Here is a 21,130-nt window from a genome sequence, read left to right as displayed (position 1 = left end):
TTAATCATAGACCTGTGAACAATATAAGCGACCTTGATGTTGAAAGAAAAATATAAGTGAAGTCCATACGCAAGTCTAATTATAGCAGAAGGCCCTTTGTCCACAGTGATCCCCAAAGACTGATTCTCCAGTTGGTTGCAAATGTGCTAATTACAGCCACAAACAAAATGAAGAGATCAGGTTTAATTTGATACTGTTTTGCTTGAAACACCTCTGGTCACCTTCTTACATTGTAATCACTGAACGATATCACAAGGCCCTAAAACAGTAGATTGGGGCCAAAATGTGGTTCCTCAATTTTGAAGTTTACGAATATCAATATAGTGTTTAATTATTGGTGAAGTTTCTCATGTACTGATTTTAAGTAGAATCTATGAAAACAGGCCATTCGGCTTAAATGGTCTCTGCTGTCTGATCTTTTGATGATCATGTACCAATGGAACACTTTCCTTTTCATTTTGATTTTTTTTCAGTTCATATTTCCTCTTTGATTTTCTCATTTTCTTTAACGTATCATTTGTTCTCTCTGTGTTGGTGTTTTTTCTTGAAATTCAGTTTTACACTCCTTCATCTTTGTTTAGTCACAGCTAGTTAGTTTATTCTTATTGCCCTGGTTCTGAAATCTCTACCGGTGTATGGTTGTGAGGTTGTTGCACTAAATCTCTGTGTCAGTGGGTCTGCTACAAGCTCACCTGGTGTTTACCTGCATTATGACATCAATCGGCAGCATTGTCATCACCTTTTATAAAGCAATATAGACTTCAACATGGTGACAATTTGATTAAAAACTGGTTGAGCTTGTATGAAAAAGCAGTAAATGAGAAAACTAAATAAATAAAATCTCATTGTTTTTATTTGAGTTTGAAGATTTTTTTTTAATCTGTCTTAGGAATCGGAATTTCTCTGCTTGGAGTTGGAAGAGACGAAAGTGAATCAACTCCTGAAAAAATTAACAGAAATTGAAGAGAGCATCAGTGAACTAAGTTACACAAACTGATGCTGATGGAGATGATGAAACTGAACAGATGACGGTGCCAATAACCAACATGACCACTAAATATCCCAGTGAATTATGGAATATATGCATTACCTGCATTGGTTGTAGAATGGTTGGAAGTGCTGTGCAATTCTGAGTTTACTTAGCAACAGCCTTTTAGCTAAATACAGTCCCAAAACTAACAATGTATTTATGCCTCACTAACTCCTTCCTCACCATCTGTTGTTTTTGTATTAAATGGTGTGTTCAGGATGCAGCTTTTAATTTGATATTTTTCAGTTAAACCCTTTAGTAGTTTAGAACATGAGTTTGCATTCTGCTCAGGTTGAAAATGTAATTTTCTTTCTCTTGTCACAAAGAGGCTGAAGAGAAATTAGTTTGGACAGCCTCAACCCATTTGTGTAACCTTGAAGACAAAATTAACATTAATTGGGATAGTTTTATTCAGACGACAGGGTTTTGAGGATTCATGTTGGGGCAGGATTGATTGTGTTAACTGGCCCAAGCTCTGACCAACCAAGGGAAGTTTTATATTTAAGTACAAAAATCACTTTTCTCACTTCCATTCAGTCTCCATAAATACAGTATTGTAGGTTGATGATCCACATGAGGTTTTTGTAGTTTTGATATTATTGGGACAGAAATACAGGACAGCCTTCATTAGAGAGGCATAGCAATGATGGAAAGTTGTTTCACTGTAAAAATAATTAATGTGGTTTTCTTGTTTTCTTCAAAAATAATGTTCAATACTCTCTTTATACTATTTCACTTACTCTGTCAAGGATATAATCTGAATAAATGCATGGAAAATACACAAATCTTTGAATTGTATTACTTATCACTGATCAACACAAATGATCATTTCAGGATTTGGTTAATAACCTACAATTTTATAGTATTTAATTTTATCAAGGAGTCATTTTATATAGAGTCATAATGGGCAGAAGGTTCCAGCTTGAATATGGAATCAAATAGAATTATAAAATGTGAAAAATCCTTTTCCACCCTACCTTGTCTGCTATGTTCTCTTGAATTCAATTCCAAGCCAAAAAGTTTTCAGAAAATCACCCGCCAACATTTATTCCTTGATATGGATGGAAGAGATTTGTAATATTCAAAAGTGCATTAAAATAATAGCCATCTGGGCAGCACGGTGGCACAGTGAGTAGCATTGGTGCCTCACGGCGCTGAGGTCCCAGGTTGGATCCCGCCCCTGGGTCACTGTCCATGTGGAGTTTGCACATTCTCCCCGTGTCTGTGTGGGTTTCACCCCCACAACCCAAAAATGTGCAGGTAGGTGGATTGGCCACATTAAATTGCCCCTTAATTGAAGAAAATGAATTGGGTACCCCAAGTTATGACAGCCATCTGGAGATCTACTGATCTGATATATGTGTTTATGGCAAAGTTATTTAACTGAATAAAAAGCCATTATTTCAGGGCACAATTACAGAATATTTATCTATTCAGATATAGTTTGGGAAGTGCCTACTGTCGCCATCTGGGATGGCCACTTTCGGTATACAAAATGGACGCTCGCAGAGACTGTAGGGAAATGTGGACAATACTAAGCAACAAGCAGGCACAGAGCCTGAATGTATATTTGGAAGGCAGTTTGCAGACAGAATCGAAACTCTGGGTCGATTTACATATTGATGGCCCATCTCCGGGAAACAAAGGACAAGTATTCAGGAAGCCGATACTGTTCCAGACAGCCCTGCGCCACTACCCCAACCGAAAGACACAAACAAAGCAAGGCCAACGGCCACCTATGACACGCCCAGCCATCAGGGCACCCACCCCTTTATCGGTTTAGGTCGATGACAATGATCAAGAAGCTGCCCAATTAATTGGGACCAAGTTTAAGGCCCGCCTAAAAGTGCGCAAAGCCCCCCAAGTATAAGAAGGAACCCCCAACAAAGATTCAGTCTCTTGGATTCGACTTTCAAGTGGAGAGACCCATCCACCAGCATCACCAGAAGCAAGTAAGTTCAAGATCAACGCTCGCTACCAGACGGATGACCTTAGCTGTTCTCCTGTTCCCTCTTCGAACCCAACAGCCTCAGATCCGAACAACGGCCATTGTTCCTGTGACTAATTGGGCACCCGAAGTTAAGTATAGGCGTTAGCGATAGAGATAGTTTAGTTTGTAGTAGTATCGTGCATGAGTAGATCTTACTGTGTGTGTAAATAAATAATATTGACTTTAAACTAACTAACTGGTGTATTGGCTCTTTGATCGGTATTCGGGTTGAACCTTGTGGCGGTATCGAGAGATACCTGGCGACTCTGAAAGTATACACATAATGAGGATTAAGAAAGGCAACCATATTGATTGCTATATTTATAGCAAGTAAACAGAGCAACACTACGAAGCAGCAAATATGACTTTTCCTTCCTCCGATTCTGTCAAATCTATTTTTGGCAGCACGAATTGTATGCTGTGCACAAAGGTTGTTCAAAGCTGCATTTCCCTACAGTAACTGTTACAAGATAACCCATATTAACCTCCATATAATCTTATTATAAATATGTTGTCCAAAAATGAGATCCTCCCATAGTCTGTTGTTTGCACTGGAGGCTGTAAATGAGATAAATTTCTTCAAGCCAGAATGAAGTAAGTCAGAGTGCAGCTGCTATATAAGGTTGAGTCAGAGTGCAAGAAAAATCAGGATTAACGATTTCTCTGTTACCTTTCACTTAGGATTTAGGATTGGAAAACATTTTTGCAGGAATGACCTACTTTTAGAGGTTCAGTTGATTTTAAAAGCACATGTTGCTGGGTTTTGCAGCTTACCATTTAGAGATTCATTTAAATGCACATCCTCCTTTTATAATTTAATGGAGGCATTATTAAGATTAAAATTTGGAATAATTGAGCTGCTCCAAAGGATCAGTGAGTTTATTCAGTGAACAGTTGAGCCTTTCACTTCAGGAGGATCCCAGATTTGATTCCCATCTCTTGGGGCTCTCCTTAGTCAGCTGATTGCAAAAATTAAGGAAATCACAAATGGAAGTCAGCCAGAAACGCTCCTTCTAACTAACATTTTGTTGTTGTCGAGGAAGGACAAGATCAGGTTTTGTTGTGCTTTCCCATGAGTAAATATTCTGCAACACACTTTGTCAAGGCTTTAACAGGGAGTGTAATTCCCACTCACATCTCGACCCCTTCCACCCACTGTTTCCTCTTCAAAACGTTTTGCCAGGTGATTCGTATATCAAACATCTACCTCAATAAGAAGGAGCTGACAAGGTTGCTGAAAAAGCATGACATGATGCCAAGGTCTCCTTGAAATGTTAACTTGCTTTTAGCCGACAGAAGCCAAGCAATCTTATTCGCATTTTAAGGTTTTTTAGTTTTTGTTCCGTTTTTGAGAAAGATTGACCAATGAAATTTATGAACCTTCCATTAATACTTGTGTTCCCAAGGCTCAAAACTAAACTTAACCTTAACTAAAGATGATTGTTAATCCTCCAATAGCAGTCCTCTGGTATGGGTGAAATTATCTATTACGAAGTGTTGTTATTCATTCTTTCATAGGAGCTGGACTCACCAGCATTTATTCCCTATCCCATGATGGCTTTACTTTGAGTTGTTGTGGAGTGATTGTTTTTAGATTTGTGTCCCAATTTTCTTTGCAGAGAGGTACCAATTTGCATTTCGTTATTTAGTCAGACAGACGAGTCATAAAGTAAAATGCTCTACAGGTCATTGTTTTAGGATAAGGGGTAGCAGATTTAAAACCGAGATGAGGAGAAATTACTTCTCTCAAAGGGTCGTGGAATTTACTACCACGGAGTGCAATGGATGCCAGGATTTTGAGTAAATTTGAGGAGGGGGTCTTCCGATGGCGGCATGTAGGTGGAGGACGCATGTGAGGTGGCTACTGCTAGGGTCTCTGGGTTTTGGACCTTTATGCCCGGTTTCAGGGGTAGTTTGTGGATGAGTTGGTGTGGGAAGTCATAGGAGGTCTTGTGGAATGTCGAAGCCCCAGAGCAAAGGGATTGGAAAGAAGGGGTTTGATCCCAGCCTCTGGTCACTGTCCGTATGGAGTTTGCGCATTCTCCCCTATCTGCGTGGGTCTCACCCCCACAACCCAAAAAGATGTGCAGGGTAGGTAAATTGGCCAGGCTAAATTCCCCTTAATTGGAAAGAAAAAGAATTGGGTACACTAAATTTATATTTTTTAAAACGAGCGGGTGGAGGAGGCAATTGCCCTGGTAACGGTGGCAGTGATGAAGATGTCGGTCGGGGAGGGGGGGGGGGGGGGGGGGGGGGGGGGGGGGGGCATTTGCGAAGGTGTTGACATGACATGAGATGGGAGGGGTGGGTGGGGTGGGGGAGGGGGGGGTTGGACCCATGGAGATTTTAAAACCCAAGGGATCAGGAATATTCATTTTCTTTTCCTGGTGCACAAGATGTTTTTGAGTATTGACTTTTCTGTGGTGTGAAAGGCGCTGTTGGTCAGAGTACTTGGCAATTGTAATCTCTGATTACACTCCTCATTGGATGGATGTGGTATTGGAGAAGGGGGCAGGCCAGAAGCCGACGTGGAGAATGGATGTGGGGTTATTGGCAAATTGGAGCTCCTGTGACATGATAGGGAAGGTGATTGAGGAATATGTAGGGTTTAATTGCACGGGAAGGTTTCATGGTCAGTGGTCTGGGAGGCTCTGAAGGCGATGATGAGGGGGGAGTTGATGTCATTTAAGGCCAAGGTGGGCAGGAAGGAGAAGGAGGAACGCCAACGACTAATCAAAGAGATTTTGGAGATGGACGGGAGGTATGTGGGGGAGCCGGATCCAGGGCTCCTGGCAAAGAGGAAAGAGTTGCAGGCAAAGTTTGACTTATTGTCCAAGGAGAAAGCAGTGCCTCAGTTGAGAAGGGCGAGGGGGGCTGTTTATGAGTACAGAGAGACGGTAGGGTATGTATGTTGGCAGGTTAGCTCTGTAGGAGGCCATGGCAAGGGAGATAGCTCGGATGCGGAACAGGACGGGGCAGTTGGTGATGGCTCCGGAACAGATTAACGCACAAATAGTATTTTGCATTGCACCTTGATACAAGGCAGGGATGCCCCATGTCCTCTCTTCTGTTTGGCTATAGAGCCCCTTGCCTTTATGCTGAGGAGCTTGGGGTTGTGGAAGAGGATAGTGGAGAGGAGTGGAACATAGGGTGTCCTTACATGCAGATGACTTTCTGTATATTTTGGAGTTGAGCTCTTAGGTGGGGAGCATAATGGGGGTGCTTCAGAGATTTGGGATGTTTTCAGGGTACAAATTGAATCTAGGGAAAAGTGAGTACTTTATGGTCTCCTCTCTGGGAGCAGGAGTGGAGGAGGTGACATTTTGTCTGGCAGGGTCTCATTTTAGGTGTCTGGGGGTGCAGGTGGCCTGTGATTCGGCCCAGGGCTTCGGAAGTTTAATTTCACTAACCAGATGGGAAAGGTGAAGGCTGACGTGCTGAGGTGGGACAATCTCCCACTGTCATTGGTGGGATGATACAGGCAGTAAAGATGGAATGTTTTGCCGCAATCCTTGTTGTGTTTCAGTGTCTGCCGATCTTTTTGCACAAGACATTTTTAGGGGGGTGGACAGGTTGATCCCCTCGTTTGTTTGGGCGGGGAAAGTGGCTGGGATTAGGACGGTGATACTGAAGAGGGGACGGCAGGCGGGGGGGCTCGGCCTCCCATATTTGGTGTACAAATGCAGACAAGATTCGGGGATGAAGTTGTGGGGGGAGTGGTGGGTGAGGCTTTGTGCATGAAGATGGAGGTGGGGTCATGTAGGGCGTCAGGTTTGCGGGAGCTGGCAATGGTGCCGCTCCCGATAGTCCCAGGGGAGTACTCAGTGAGTCCAGTGGTGGTGGACGCCCTGAAGATCTGGAGGTAATTTCGGCAGCATTTTAGGTTGGGAGATGGGTCGGGGGAATCACCGATTATGGATAATCATGGGTTTGAGCTGGGGAGGATCGATGCAAGGGGTAATTAAGGAAATGAAGGATTTGTTTTTGGGAGGGTGATTTGCAAGTTTGGTTGAGTTGGGAAAGAGGTTTAGGCTAGTGTGGGGCAAAAGCTTTAGGTATGAGCAGGTGCTGGACTTTGCAAGGAAGGTCTTTCTGACCTTGCCGATAGCACCTGCCCCCTCGTTGCTGGAGGCGGTGCTGTCAGCAGGGGGATTGGAGAGGGGGGGTCGTTTCAGCGATTTACAGGAGGAATTTGGGAGGAGGATGGATGCCCATGGAGGGGGTTAAGGCGAAGTGGGGGGAAGAATTGGGGTTGGCGCTGGAGATGGGACTGTGGTATGAGTTGCTGCGGAGGGTAAATGCCTTAACTTTGTGCGCGAGTCTGGGGCTGATACAGCTGAAGGTAGTGTACAGGGCACACATTACAAATTCTAGGATGTGCTGGCTGGTTGAGGGGGCGGAAGATGTCTGTGAATGTGGGAGGGGGCCACGTGAAGCTGTATTTGCGTTGTCGGACCGACTGGAGCTGCTGGCTGGGTAACAGATGTTTTAGTCTTCGCCTCGCCGATTGCTCGCAGGTGGGTCTTGGCGTGGAGGTCAGCGTCTCCACCCTATGCCTCAGCATAGTTTTGACCCATTTACTGTGGGGCTGGGGGGGCGAGTGATGGATTCTACCATTGTTAGGGTTTGATTATCATGCATTTTATGGGAGTTGGTTACCGTTTGCTGTTGGGGGGGGGGGGTCGTCTGGTGGATTGGGTGGGGTGTTTGTGGGGTTGTAAATTGTAATTATGTTAAATTTATGGAATAAAAATAATTTTTTTTTAAATTGAAGTAGACATACTTTTAATATTAATGGGTTGAAGGAATACCAAATACTATCAGGAAAGTGGAATTGAGGCTGAGATGAGATCAGCCCTGATTGTATAGAATGGCAGAGCAGGCTCAAGAAGCCAAATTGCCTCCTCCTCCTTGTTCTTATGTTCTCTTTAATAATTGAACAAGTTCCAAAAATTACAGGTATAATCAAATGTTATCCTGAAAACAAAAAAATGAGCAATGTATGGGATAATTATTTGCCAATTAACCAACCTTCTTTGTAGGTGCTTGAAACCACTTTACAGGATTCCATGTGTTCTCATTGAAAAAGCACAGAATGCGTAAACAGAGTGGTCAGACTGACTATAAACGCAATAGATTACGCTTCACAAATCTACTGGAATTCTCTGGAGAGGTATCAAAAAATGTGTCCACTAGATTAAAATGTGGTAATGTATTGTCGGAAGACATTTGATACATGGCTTTCTGGACTTATGGAAGTAATAGTAAATCCTGTTCTCTACTGATTGACAACTACACACTTTCTAAACCTATCTTTCAAATCCTTGTTCAGAAATAGATATAACTGTCTGTTGAACCTTTTAAAAAATTGTTCGCTAATATTTGTCGCACAAACCTGTTAGTGCAAGAAAACGTTTCATCTGATTTCCCTTCTTGACTCTAAGTTACCAATTTTTAACTTGTGGGTCCTGATATTTAAATCTTCCACAAACTTGAATCATCTTGTTAATTTTCATCACAATTGCATTTGGTTTGGATCTTCAGCCACCATTTACACTGGAAGACTTTCCAGCAGAGGTCATTGGATATGGTTCTGAGGCGTGAGTTGTAATTTTATTTTTCCTTATCAGTGGTGCTGAGTTTCTTTACTGGGGCTTTAGACCATTAATCACCATTGAATATCACACTTCTACAGCTCAACAGCACTGAAATTGGTCGCACAGTTCCAGGATCAATTCTGTTTCTTGATTAATGCTATTTCGCTCCATAAAATAATTTCTAGGGCAGCACAGGTGGTGCAGTGGTTAGCACTGCCGCCTCACACCACCGAGGTCCCAGGTTCGATCCTAGCTCTGGGTCACTGTCCGTGTGGAGTTTGCACATTCTCCCCGTGTTTGCGTGGGTTTCACCCCCACAACACAAAGATGTGCAGGTTAGGTGGATTGGCCACGCTAAATTGCCCCTTCATTGGAAAAAATGAATTGGGTAGACTAAATTTAAATATATAAATAAATAAAGTAGTTTCTATTTTTGATAGGGGAGGTTGATGTTTCTTTTAGAAGTAACAGTGGATTTCCGACTTGCAATCAAATTTGAAATGTTTTATGATGCTTGAGTTTATTAATATCCATTAACACAGTAGTCATCAAACATTTTTGTCCATGGCCCACTTGCAGACGACCTACCAGTCCTATCCCCACAGTCACCACCACAAAAAGATATAATAATCATCTTTATTGTCACAAGTAGGCTTACATTAATACTGCAATGAAGTTACTGTGAAAAGCCCCTAGTCGCCACATTCCGGCGCCTGTTCGGGTACACAGAGGGAGAATTCAGAATGTCCAAATGACCTAGCCGCACATCTTTTGGCATTTGAAGGAGGAAACCGGGCACCCAGAGGAAACCCACGGGGAGAGCGTGCAGAGGCCGCAAAGACAGTGACCCAAGCCGGGAATCAAACCTGGGACCCTGGCGCTGTGAAGTAACAGTCTAACGAACCACCGTGCAACCGTTCATCAGAATTGATGAGAACTTGTGGAAATATTATTTTTCTGCTTTCTCACTCGGTGTGATAAATTTGTGTTTATTTTTAATTAAGTAACATAAGTAAATTATTTAATGTGCAGGTTGGGTGGATTGGCCATGCTAAATTGCCCCTTAATTGGAAAAAATTAATTGGGTACTCGAAATTTATATATTAAAAAAAAGACTTATCTGGATAGACACATGAACAGACAGGGTATGGAAGGCGGTTGGTCTCGATAGGGCACGTGATCGGCTCAGGCTTGGAGGGCCGAAGGGCCTGTTTCTGTGCTGTAATGTTATTTGTTCTTTGTTCTTTAATAACACAATTAAGGGGCAAGACGTTTAAGCTTTATTGAAAACTAGTATTCAGAATTGAGTTCACTTTTTGTGCAACAACGTGAGCCATCTAATCAAAAGGTATCAGCTTTCCAACTATTATACCCCAGTTCTTGCACGGTGTAATGCCATTATTTGAATAGTTTGATTTCCTAAAGCAAAACTGTACACTGGAACAATTACTTCACACTAGCTTTTCCATACAGCACGCAATCGAGTCATAGATTTTTACAGCACAGAAAGACGCCCGTCAGCCCATCGGTTCTGCACTAGCCTTCAAGCACCTATCTATTCAAATCTAATTTCCAGCACTTGGTCTGTAGCCTTGTGTGCTACACCATTTCACATGCTCATCTAAATGCTTTTTAAATGTTGAGGTTTCCTGCTGCTACCACCCTTTCAGGCATAAAGTTCCTGATTCCCACAACCCCTCGATGAAAACGTTTTTCCTCAAATCCTCTCTCAAATCTGCCCATTACCTTACAGCTATGACTCTTGACTATTGAGGGGCTATGTTCCTTCCTTTCTATCCTATCTGCCCCTCAATTTTATACCTCAATCAGGTCCCCATTCAGCTTTCTCTGTTCCAAGAAACAACCCCAGCCTATCCAGTCTCTTTTGATAGCTGAAATGCTGCAGCCCAGGCCAACATCCTAGGCAATCTCCTCTGCACCCTCTCTAGTGCACACAGTACTCTAGCAGCGACCTAACCAGCGTTTTATACACCTCCATCATAAGTATCCCTCATGCCTTCTTCACCACCTTATCTACCTGTCCTGCTGCCTTCAGAAACCTACGGACATGCACCCACTCTGGCTCCCTGTGCTTCCTAGCATCCTCCCATTCATGGTCTATTCCCTTGCCTTGTTAGTCCTCCCAAAATCTATCACCTCACACTTTTCTGGGTTCAATTCCATTTGCCACTGTTCTGCCCATCTGACTGACGATATCGTCCTGTAATCTAAGACTTTCCTCCTTGCTATTTACCACACCATTGATTTTCGTGTCATCTGCGAACTTGCTGATCATGCCACCCTCGCATTCCCATCCAGATTATTAACGTACACTACAAACTGCAAGGACCCAGCACTAATCCCTACAGTACACCACTGGACATGCGTTTCCAGTCATAAAACCAACCTTCAACCATCACCTCCTGCCACCAAGCCAATTTTGGATCCAATTTACAAAATTACTTTGAATCCCATGGACCAGTCACCTACGTGGGAAGTAAATGGATCAAATCCCACAAAATGCTAAATTACATTCCAAAGCATAGCTTTTTGCCACGCCTGAGGCTTATCAAAGGTCAAATACATTCCAGTTTAATCTCACAGTGCAGCCAGAAGTACTTTACATGAACACCAGGTGTTAAGGCCCAAAATTAATGATATTTGCTTTTGCTTTGTTCCATCATCAAGTTGCACTCTGGTACTGGATTCAAACGTGCTTACTCATACTCTGATATCAGAGTTTAGTAAATAATGCAGCCTGAGTTCAGTGAGAGGGTTGGATTTGACACCAGAAGGAAATGAGGCTTGCTCCAACCCACCAGCTCTTCTCCAAAAATCAAGCTGTTTGTTTTTAACTTTGATGTGGAGATGCCGGCGTTGGACTGGGGTGAGCACAGTAAGAAGTCTTACAACACCAGGTTAAAGTCCAACAGGTTTGTTTCAAACACGAGCTTTCGGAGCACGGCTCCTTCTTCAGGTGAATGGAAAGGCTTGTTCCAGAAATGTTTATATAGACACAGTCAGAGATGCCCCGGAATGCGAGCACCTGCAGGCAATCAAATCATCAAAGATGCAGAGAGAGAGGTAACTCCAGGTTAAAGAGGTGTGAATTGTCCCAAGCCAGTTCAGTCGGTAGGCCTCTGCAAGTCCAGGCTTGTTGGTGGGGGCCGAATGTAATGCGACATGAATCCCAGATCCCGGTTGAGTCCGCATTCATGCGTGCGGAACTTAGCTATAAGTTTTTGCTCAGCAATTTTGCGTTGTCGCGTCTCCTGAAGGCCTCCTTGTAGAATGCTGACCCGGAGATCAGAGGCTGAATGTCCTTGACTGCTGAAGTGTTCCCCAACTGGAAGGGAACAGTCCTGCCTGTTGATAGTCGCTCGATGCCCGTTTATTCGTTGTCGCAGTGTCTGCATGGTCTCGCCAATGTACCACGCTTCGGGACATCCTTTCCTGCAGCGTATGAGGTAGACTACATTGGTCGAGTCGCACGAGTATGCGCCGCGTACCTGGTGGGTGGTGTTTCCACGTGTAATGGTGGTGTCCATGTCGATGATCTGGCATGTCTTGCAGAGATTACCCTGGCAGGGTTTTGTGGTGTTGTGGTTGCTGTTCTGAAGGCTGGGTAATTTGCTGCAAACAATGGTTTGTTTGAGATTGCGCGGTTGTTGAAGGCCAGTAGTGGGGGTGTGGGGATGACCTTGGCAAGATGTCCATCCTCGCTGATGATGTGTTGGAGGCTGCGAAGAAGATGTCGTAGTTTCTCCGCCCCAGGAAAGTACTGGACGACGAAGGGTACTCTGTCAGTGGTGTCCCGTGTTTGTCCTCAGAAGACAAACACGGGACACCACTGACAGAGTACCCTTCGTCGTCCAGTACTTTCCTGGGGCGGAGAAACTACGACATCTTCTTCGCAGCCTCCAACACATCATCAGCGAGGATGGACATCTTGCCAAGGTCATCCCCACACCCCCACTACTGGCCTTCAAACAACCGCGCAACCTCAAACAAACCATTGTTTGCAGCAAATTACCCAGCCTTCAGAACAGCAACCACAACACCACAAAACCCTGCCAGGGTAATCTCTGCAAGACATGCCAGATCATCGACATGGACACCACCATTACACGTGGAAACACCACCCACCAGGTACGCGGCGCATACTCGTGCGACTCGACCAATGTAGTCTACCTCATACGCTGCAGGAAAGGATGTCCCGAAGCGTGGTACATTGGCGAGACCATGCAGACACTGCGACAACGAATAAACGGGCATCGTGCGACTATCAACAGGCAGGACTGTTCCCTTCCAGTTGGGGAACACTTCAGCAGTCAAGGACATTCAGCCTCTGATCTCCGGGTCAGCATTCTACAAGGAGGCCTTCAGGAGACGCGACAACGCAAAATTGCTGAGCAAAAACTTATAGCTAAGTTCCGCACGCATGAATGCGGACTCAACCGGGATCTGGGATTCATGTCGCATTACATTCGGCCCCCACCAACAAGCCTGGACTTGCAGAGGCCTACCGACTGAACTGGCTTGGGACAATTCACACCTCTTTAACCTGGAGTTACCTCTCTCTCTGCATCTTTGATGATTTGATTGCCTGCAGGTGCTCGCATTCCGGGGCATCTCTGACTGTGTCTATATAAACATTTCTGGAACAAGCCTTTCCATTCACCTGAAGAAGGAGCCGTGCTCCGAAAGCTCGTGTTTGAAACAAACCTGTTGGACTTTAACCTGGTGTTGTAAGACTTCTTACTGTTTTTAACTTGGCATTGAGCATCTAGTCCTGGTAAATTAACTCCAGTGTCTGGAGTACTCCAGCACGAAATAATTCAATATCGGATTAATCCTCCACAGCTTTTACAAGGCATTGCTTTGTCTACAAATTAAATGACATGGATAAAAGAGTAGACTATTCAGTTGAAACGAAAGCTAGGCATTGGACACAACGCGGCATTGCCAAGGCAGTGCTTCATGTACTTTAAAAAATTTTTTACATCATTTAAAGTGGAGGAAGATGAGTGAAAAGTGAAATTACTATCAGTCTGAGGAGATTGCTTGACAGACAATTTAAAAATCTACAGTCATTAAGTACCCAAGATGACAGCCCTTACCTGAAAATTAAAAAGGGAAAGAGACAAGGTACTGTTTTTGAGTTTTGGCTATATGTTTTCAGCGGTGCCTAAGAAATACAGATCATCAAAGAGCTATAGAAAAATGTAGAGGATGTTTAAGGAATCATTATACTCTGTGGCAACATGTGTAGGAAATGATGATACTTTGTGATTTCCAGACTGTAATCTGATGTTTTGAACTGGTTTGACATTACAAACAACAAGAAGGAAACTGGTATTGTCAGTTTGCTCCAACACCCAAGAGTTCACACCAGAGGATTATTCATTCTTGTTCAGGAAGAGCCTGTGTTGTCCTCCCAAGTGCAACTGTCTCTCATTGCGGGAACCATTTTGATATAAACTGGTTTTGCATGTAGAACGTTACAGATTAGAAGAAAGATAAAAATGATTTGTGTAAAGCTTGGGAATACATCATTATTTAATTGAGTTTCAAATATTCAGAAATAAATTGCAAATGCTGGGAATCTGAAATAGGTCAGACAATCTAGGAGATCTGATGAAAAGATGCAGCCCCCACCTCCGTCACCAAATATTAACCTGTCTTCATAAGAAATAGGAGCAGGAGAACGCCATTTGGCCCATTGATGTCTTATTTTCTTCACATCCACTTGTGTAATTGTTAAATTGACTGCATACAGTTTCTTTTTACTGTTTTTAAATTTGATTAATGATCGGTGTAGTGATGTTTAAAATAATAATAATGTGAGGTGACTGTTAATAGTATTTTGTAGCTTTGGCAAAGGGTCACCTGGACTCGAAACATTAGCTCTTTTCTCTCCCTACAGATGCTGCCAGACGTGCTGAGATTTTCCAGAATTTTCTCTTTGGTATTTTGTAGCTGCTGCCCAATGTCAGTCATGGCTCAATTGGTGGTACTCTCACCTCTGAGTCACAATGTTCCAACTCCTGGGCTTGAGCACAAAAACCAAGGCTAACATTCCAGTGCAGTACTGTTGGAGGTGTTGTCTCTCAGGTGAGGCGTTACACCAAAGTCCCATTTGCCTGCTTTGGTGAATGCAAAAGATCCCTTAGCACTATTTCGGAGAAGAGTAGGGAAGTTATTCTGGTGCTCTGGCCAATATTTATCCCTCAATCAACTTCACACCAACCGATTAAGCCATAACTTCCAACTTCCCAGCATTTGATTTGAATGGGAATCCCTCTCTGAACTGCCTGGGTAAGGGTTTGCAGAGTAATTTCCAGCAGTGCAAACTTCCCCTGGACAATTGCCCTGCGCTGGGAACGATCCGAAAATACAATTTAACTCACAAACTTTATATGGTTTCAGCTGTGTTGCACAAATAGTTGCCTATATTACGATGCCAGACCAGACCCCAACAGTTCATAGAATTATCATAGAATTTACAGTGCAGAAGGAGGCCATTCAGCCCATCGAGTCTGCACCGGCTCTTGGAAAGAGCATCCTACCCAAGGTCAACAACTCCACCCTATCCCCATAACCCAGTAACCCCACCCAACACTAAGGGCAATTTTGGACTCTAAGGGCAATTTATCATGGCCAATCCACCTAACCTGCACATCTTTGGACTGTGGGAGGAAACCGAAGCACCCGGAGGAAACCCACACACACACGGGGAGGATGTGCAGACTCCGCACAGACAGTGACCCAACCTGGAATCGAACCTGGGACCCTGGAGCTGTGAAGCGATTGTGCTATCCACAATACTACCGTGCTGCCCGTAATGCTATGATATCAGACAGAAACCCCAATATTTTAAATTCAATGTTGTAGAATGTGCACGCACAGCTTCAAGGGAAGATTGAATATCCGTCAAAAAACTGTCAGATGGATCATTGTAAAAACTCATCTGGTTCACCAATGTGTTTCAGGGAAGGCAATCTGCCCTCCTTTCCTGGTCTGGCCTACATGTGACTCCAGATCCATAATAATGTTCTTGACTCAACTGCACTCTGAAGTGGCCTAAAAATATTATTATATCACTACCTTCTGAGGGCAATAATAAGTGGACAGTAAATGCCAGCTTTGCATAGTTCATGTCATAAGAATGAATAAAATCCGGATTGGGGCAAGTTGTAAGGAAAGGTGTAGGTGCAATCTCACTGACTTGACAAGGGAGGAAATCCCCGAGATGGTGTTGTGTTCTGTTTTACCGACTGCAGCGAAGTGGAGGAAGACATGGGTAAGATTAAATCCAGAGATAATAAAAGCATTGATTTAGGTTATAGTGGCAGGATTTTAAGCTAGGAGCAGAGGTGGTGTGGATGTGGCAGTAAGAGTGGGGATAAAGGGGTCTTTTTCAGGATGGCAGCCGGTGACTAGTGGTGTGCCTCAGGGGTCGGTGCTGGGAACCACAACTTTTCACAATATACATTAATGATCTGGAAGAAGGAACTGAAGGCACTGTTGCTACGTTTGCAGATGATACAAAGATCTGTAGTGAGACAGGTAGTACAGTAGTCCCCCGTTATACCGCGCTCCGCAATACCGCGGTTCGCGATATACCGCGGGGGGGCTTATGGACCCCAACTGTCAGTTGTCAATTTCAGCGACCGGCTCACTTTGATCCGGAGAGGGAAGCTGCTCTCTCACTGAAACAATCAGCCCACCGCTGAAATTGACACTGCCGGCTGCTCTCTCCCTCCAATCAGAAACATTAAAACTTAAAAGTTGGATTGGAGGGAGAGAGCAGCGGGCAGTGTCAATTTCAGCGGCCGGCTGATTGTTTCAGTGAGAGAGCAGCTTCCCTCTCCGGATCAAAGTGAGCCGGCCGCTGAAATTGACACTGCCCGCTGCTCTCTCCCTCCAATCCAACTTTTAAGTTTTAATGTTTCTGATTGGAGGGAGAGAGCAGCCGGCAGTGTCAATTTCAGCGGCCGGCTCACTTTGATCCGGAGAGGGAAGCTGCTCTCTCACTGAAGCAATCAGCCGGCCGCTGAAATTGACACTGCCCGCTGCTCTCTCCCTCCAATCCAACTTTTAAGTTTTAATGTTTCTGATTGGAGGGAGAGAGCAGCCGGCAGTGTCAATTTCAGCGGCCAGCTCACTTTGATCCGGAGAGGGAAGCTGCTCTCTCACTGAAGCAATCAGCCGGCCGCTGAAATTGACACTGCCCGCTGCTCTCTCCCTCCAATCAGTACCCCAGCAGCCACAGCCTGTACCTCAGCAGCCACGGCCTGCACCCCAGCAGCCACAGCCTGAACCCCAGCAGCCACAGCCTGAACCCCAGCAGCCACAGCCTGAACCCCAGCAGCCACAGTACCCCAGCAGCCACAGCCTGAAGCCCAGCAGCCACGGCCTGTACCCCAGCAGCCACAGTACCCCACCAGCCACAGCCTGAAGCCCAGCAGCCACAGCCTGTACCCCAGCAGCCACAACCTGTACCCCAGCAGCCACAGCCTGAACCCCAGCTACAGAGGGGAGGGGCGATGTGAGACCATGCTGGTCTTGCAGAGGCCCGTATGACCTCCTCCTGTGTTCTCTGCTCTCTCCCTCCAATCAGCCGGCAGTGTCAATTTCAGCGGCCGGCTCACTTTGATCCGGAGAGGGAAGCTGCTCTCTCACTGAAACAATCAGCCCGCCGCTGAAATTGACACTGCCGGCTGCTCTCTCCCTCCAATCAGAAACATTAAAACTTAAAAGTTGGATTGGAGGGAGAGAGCAGCGGGCAGTGTTAATTTCAGCGGCCGGCTGATTGTTTCAGTGAGAGAGCAGCTTCCCTCTCCGGATCAAAGTGAGTCGGCCGCTGAAATTGACACTGTTTTAATTAGATCCACGATGGGGGTTTTAAATTTATTTAAAAATCTATGCTAGCGCTTCCCATTGTGAGTCTACGGGGGTCTGACCTCTCCCCCCGCCCCCCGTAGACTCTCAATGGGAAGCGCTAGCATAGATTTTTAAATAAATTTAAAACCCCCATCGTGGATATCCGCGGCTCGGTTGCAACGCGGGTGGCTGTCTTGGACCCCAACACCCGCGTTATAAAGGGGGACTACTGTATTGAGGAAGCAGGCGGGCTGCAGGAGGATTTGGACAGGCTAGGAGAATGCGCAAAGAAGTGACAGATGGAATAAAATTTGGAAAAGTGTGAGGTTATGCACTTTTGGAACGAGGAATGGAGGCATAGACTATTTTCTAAATCGGGAAATGCTTAGGAAATCAGAAACACATAGAGACTTGGGAGTCCTTGTTCAAGATTCTCTTGAGGTTAACATGCAGGTTCAGTCGGCTTATAGGAAAGCAAATGCAATGTTAGTATTCATGTCAAGAGGGTTAGAATATAAGACCAGGGATGTACTTCTGAGGCTCTGGTCAGACCCCATTTGGACTATTGTGAGCAGTTTTGTACTCATTGGAGTTTAGAAGGATGAGGGGGGATCTCATTGAAACTTACAGGATACTGTGTGGCCTGGATATTGTGGACGTGGCGAGGATGTTTCCACTTGTAGGAAATACTAGAAGCAGAGGACACAATCTCAGACTAAAGAGACGATCCTTTAAAACAGAGATGAGGAGGAATTTCTTCAGCCAGAGGGTGGTGAATCTGTGGAACTCTTTTCCGCAGAAGGCTATGGAGCCAATTCAGAGTGTCTTTAAGACAGAGATAGATAGGTTCTTGTTTAATAAGGGGATTAGGGGTTATGGGGAGAAGGCAGGAGAATGGGGATGAGAAAATATCAGCCATGATTGAATGGCGGAGAAGACTCGATGGACCGAGTGGCCTAATTCTGCTCCTATGTCTTACGGTCTTATGGTTCAGGTATCTTCAGATGCGCAGCTGGTTTAGAAAATACTTTTCAGCCTTTCCAGTGAAGCAGCCTTCTACCTCGCTCAAGAGGATCTTATCCTGCTGTACGTAATCCTTACTGTACGTAAGAGATGGTGGAAAGTCAGTAGTTTGTGAAATCACCAGCTCTTTTGAGAAATAAACTTTTAGAAGCCGTTCTTGCTTTCTCAAATGAATTTCCTGATTAGTTACAGAGTAGAATTTACAATTCCATCCTCCAGCTGAACAAAAGAAATATGTAAAAAGGGTGAAAGGGGATGATACTGGAAAAGGGATTAGGTGCTTTTTAAAAAAAAAACATGATTGGGGCTGGTTTAGCTCACTGAGCCAAATCGCTGGCTTTGAAAGCAGACCAAGGCAGGCCAGCAGCGCGGGTTCGATTCCCGTACCAGCCTCCCCGAACAGGCGCCGGAATGTGGCGACTAGGGGCGTTTCACAGTAACTTCATTGAAGCCTACCTGTGACAATAAGCGATTTTCATTTCATTTCATTATTGATTTTTATGCTACTCTTTAACATTGTTCAAAGCTCAAAGCATTTGAACTTCCTTTGGCTGTTGCTCTAACTGACTGTCATGAATTTTTTCACAAGGCAATGACACCATTCTCCAAAGTATTAGCAGCTCTGTTACATGAAAGCTGAAATCAAACAAAGACATTTAACAAAAAGCATTTAAAACCTTTTCACAATGCAGCAACTTAAATACTAACGGTAGAATTAACAGAAGAACGCAAAGATGATAGTAAGTGAGTCTGCACAGAAATATTTTGAGTGTAATGCAGACAAAATATTTATCTCCCAGAAAGGAAAATTTCATCTTGTGCCAAAAACACCACTCATTCGTTTTAAGTAAAGCAGAACTTGGCAAATACAAAACATTCCATTCATTGACTCACCAAAGCTCTAAATTTAGTATTTTTCCCGCTGGATCTATGTACTGCAAATGGTCAAATAAAAATAGAATTGTTTTGGTCACTGGTCATTACCAGTAAATGAGAAAATAATTTAGCTTGTGGCTTGGAGTATATTCTGTGTTCATTTAATAGTTCAAGCACACATCATTTATTTTTTCTAACAGTGGATATATAAAGAGCAGCAACCAACATCTGGTACAGTGTAAGAATGTGTTTATAAGATAGTGATATGGAGAGTTTAGGGAGGAAATTCCTTTGGTTTTCTCAATGTTTAACTAAGGGAGATTGTGGCCCATCCAAGAACGGATATTGGACAACCATTTATAATATCAGCTAACAGGAGGGCCCAGGAAGGGTGATCAGCAGTTCTATGGGAATAGGGTTGAGAGAGGAGGAGACAGATCCCATGGACCAGATGAACTCAGAGAGGGCATTTGGGTGTGTGAGTGAAGCGAGAAAAAGATGTGTGGCAGAATTCTTCATTTCAGAAACTAAAGGCGCGATTCTCCCCATAAATGTCTAAGTTCATTTGTGGCGGGTTTGTAAGGGAGTTTCCCAGGGCAGCATGGTGGCACAGTGGTTAGCACTGCTGCCTACGGTGCTGAGGTCCCAGGCTCAAACCTGGCCCCAGGTCACTGTCTGTTTCACCCCACAACCCAAAGATGTGCTGGTTAGGTGGATTGGCCACGCTAAATTGCCCCTTAATTGGAAAATAATTAATTGGGTAATTTAAATTTATATTTTTTTTAAATCAGGGAGTTTCCCACCGCCGAGTTTCCCACCGCCAGCCAATGACACTTTTTTGGGCCCTGTGGAGTATCTCACCGGCTTAGCCCACACTGAGGGAGCGATTCTCCGGAAAGATTTCGAAGTGCGGTAGCGAGCAGGAACTGCCACGAGTTTCCCGGCGCTCGGCCCAACGAGGCCGGCAACACTATTCAACATTAATTGGTCCACTTAAAGGGCAGCACGGTGGCCTAGTGGTTAGCACAACGGCCTCACGACGCTGAGGTCCCAGGTTCGATCCCGGCTCTGGGTCACTGTCCGTGTGGAGTTTGAACATTTTCCCCGTGTCTGCGTGGGATTCGCCCCCACAACCCAAAAATGTGCAGAGTAGGTGGATTGGCCACGCTAAATTGCCCCTTAATAGAAAAAATAATTGGGTAATCTAAATTTATAAAAAAAAAATTGGTCCACTTAACGAGGCCCCATGGGCTTCTTGCTGCAAATGAAGGCTAGCCAGCCAATTCACCGGCACCGCGCTCGCCGGTTCCCCGCTAACAAGATCGAGATCGAATAACAGCCAACCCCAGCCAGCTCATAACAATGGCACCCAGGAGATTGGCCCCAAGGTTCGAGGATGCAGATCTGGGAAGGCTCCTATACGCAGTGGAGGCCAGGAGAGATGTCCTATTTCCCCGAAGGTCCCGGAGAGTCAGCCACAGGGCAGCTCGTGATGCCTGGGATGAGGTGGCAGCGGCTGTGAGCGCTGGTTGTGTGACCAGGAGGACAGACCTGCAGTGCGAAAAAAAGGTCAACAACAACCTACACCGGGCAGCGTGAGTGAGTAGACACCTATACCCCCACGTGAGCATCCACCCCCCAACTCTCCAGGTGACCACCAACCCTCCCTCAATCCCACTCTCCCTTCAACCACCCCAACCCTTCCTTCACACACCCCCTCTCACACTG

At 44.8% G+C, this 21,130-nt stretch overlaps 1 protein-coding gene across 1 annotated transcript in view; it reads left to right on the top strand.

The window, feature by feature from the left end:
* Positions 1–1,815, top strand: part of commd1 (copper metabolism (Murr1) domain containing 1) — a 144,819-nt gene extending 143,004 nt beyond the window's left edge. Inside the window, exon 3 of the mRNA XM_038807898.1 lies at positions 890–1,815. Within this exon, the coding sequence (XP_038663826.1) occupies positions 890–997 (108 nt within the window). The 3' untranslated portion in view covers positions 998–1,815. The remainder of the gene's footprint in view (positions 1–889) is intronic.
* Positions 1,816–21,130: the final 19,315 nt, after the last annotated feature.

The sequence above is a fragment of the Scyliorhinus canicula genome, chromosome 1 (assembly GCF_902713615.1).
Source record: "Scyliorhinus canicula chromosome 1, sScyCan1.1, whole genome shotgun sequence".
NCBI classification, from domain to species: domain Eukaryota; kingdom Metazoa; phylum Chordata; class Chondrichthyes; order Carcharhiniformes; family Scyliorhinidae; genus Scyliorhinus; species Scyliorhinus canicula.
This window is presented reverse-complemented; position numbering and strand designations above follow the sequence as displayed.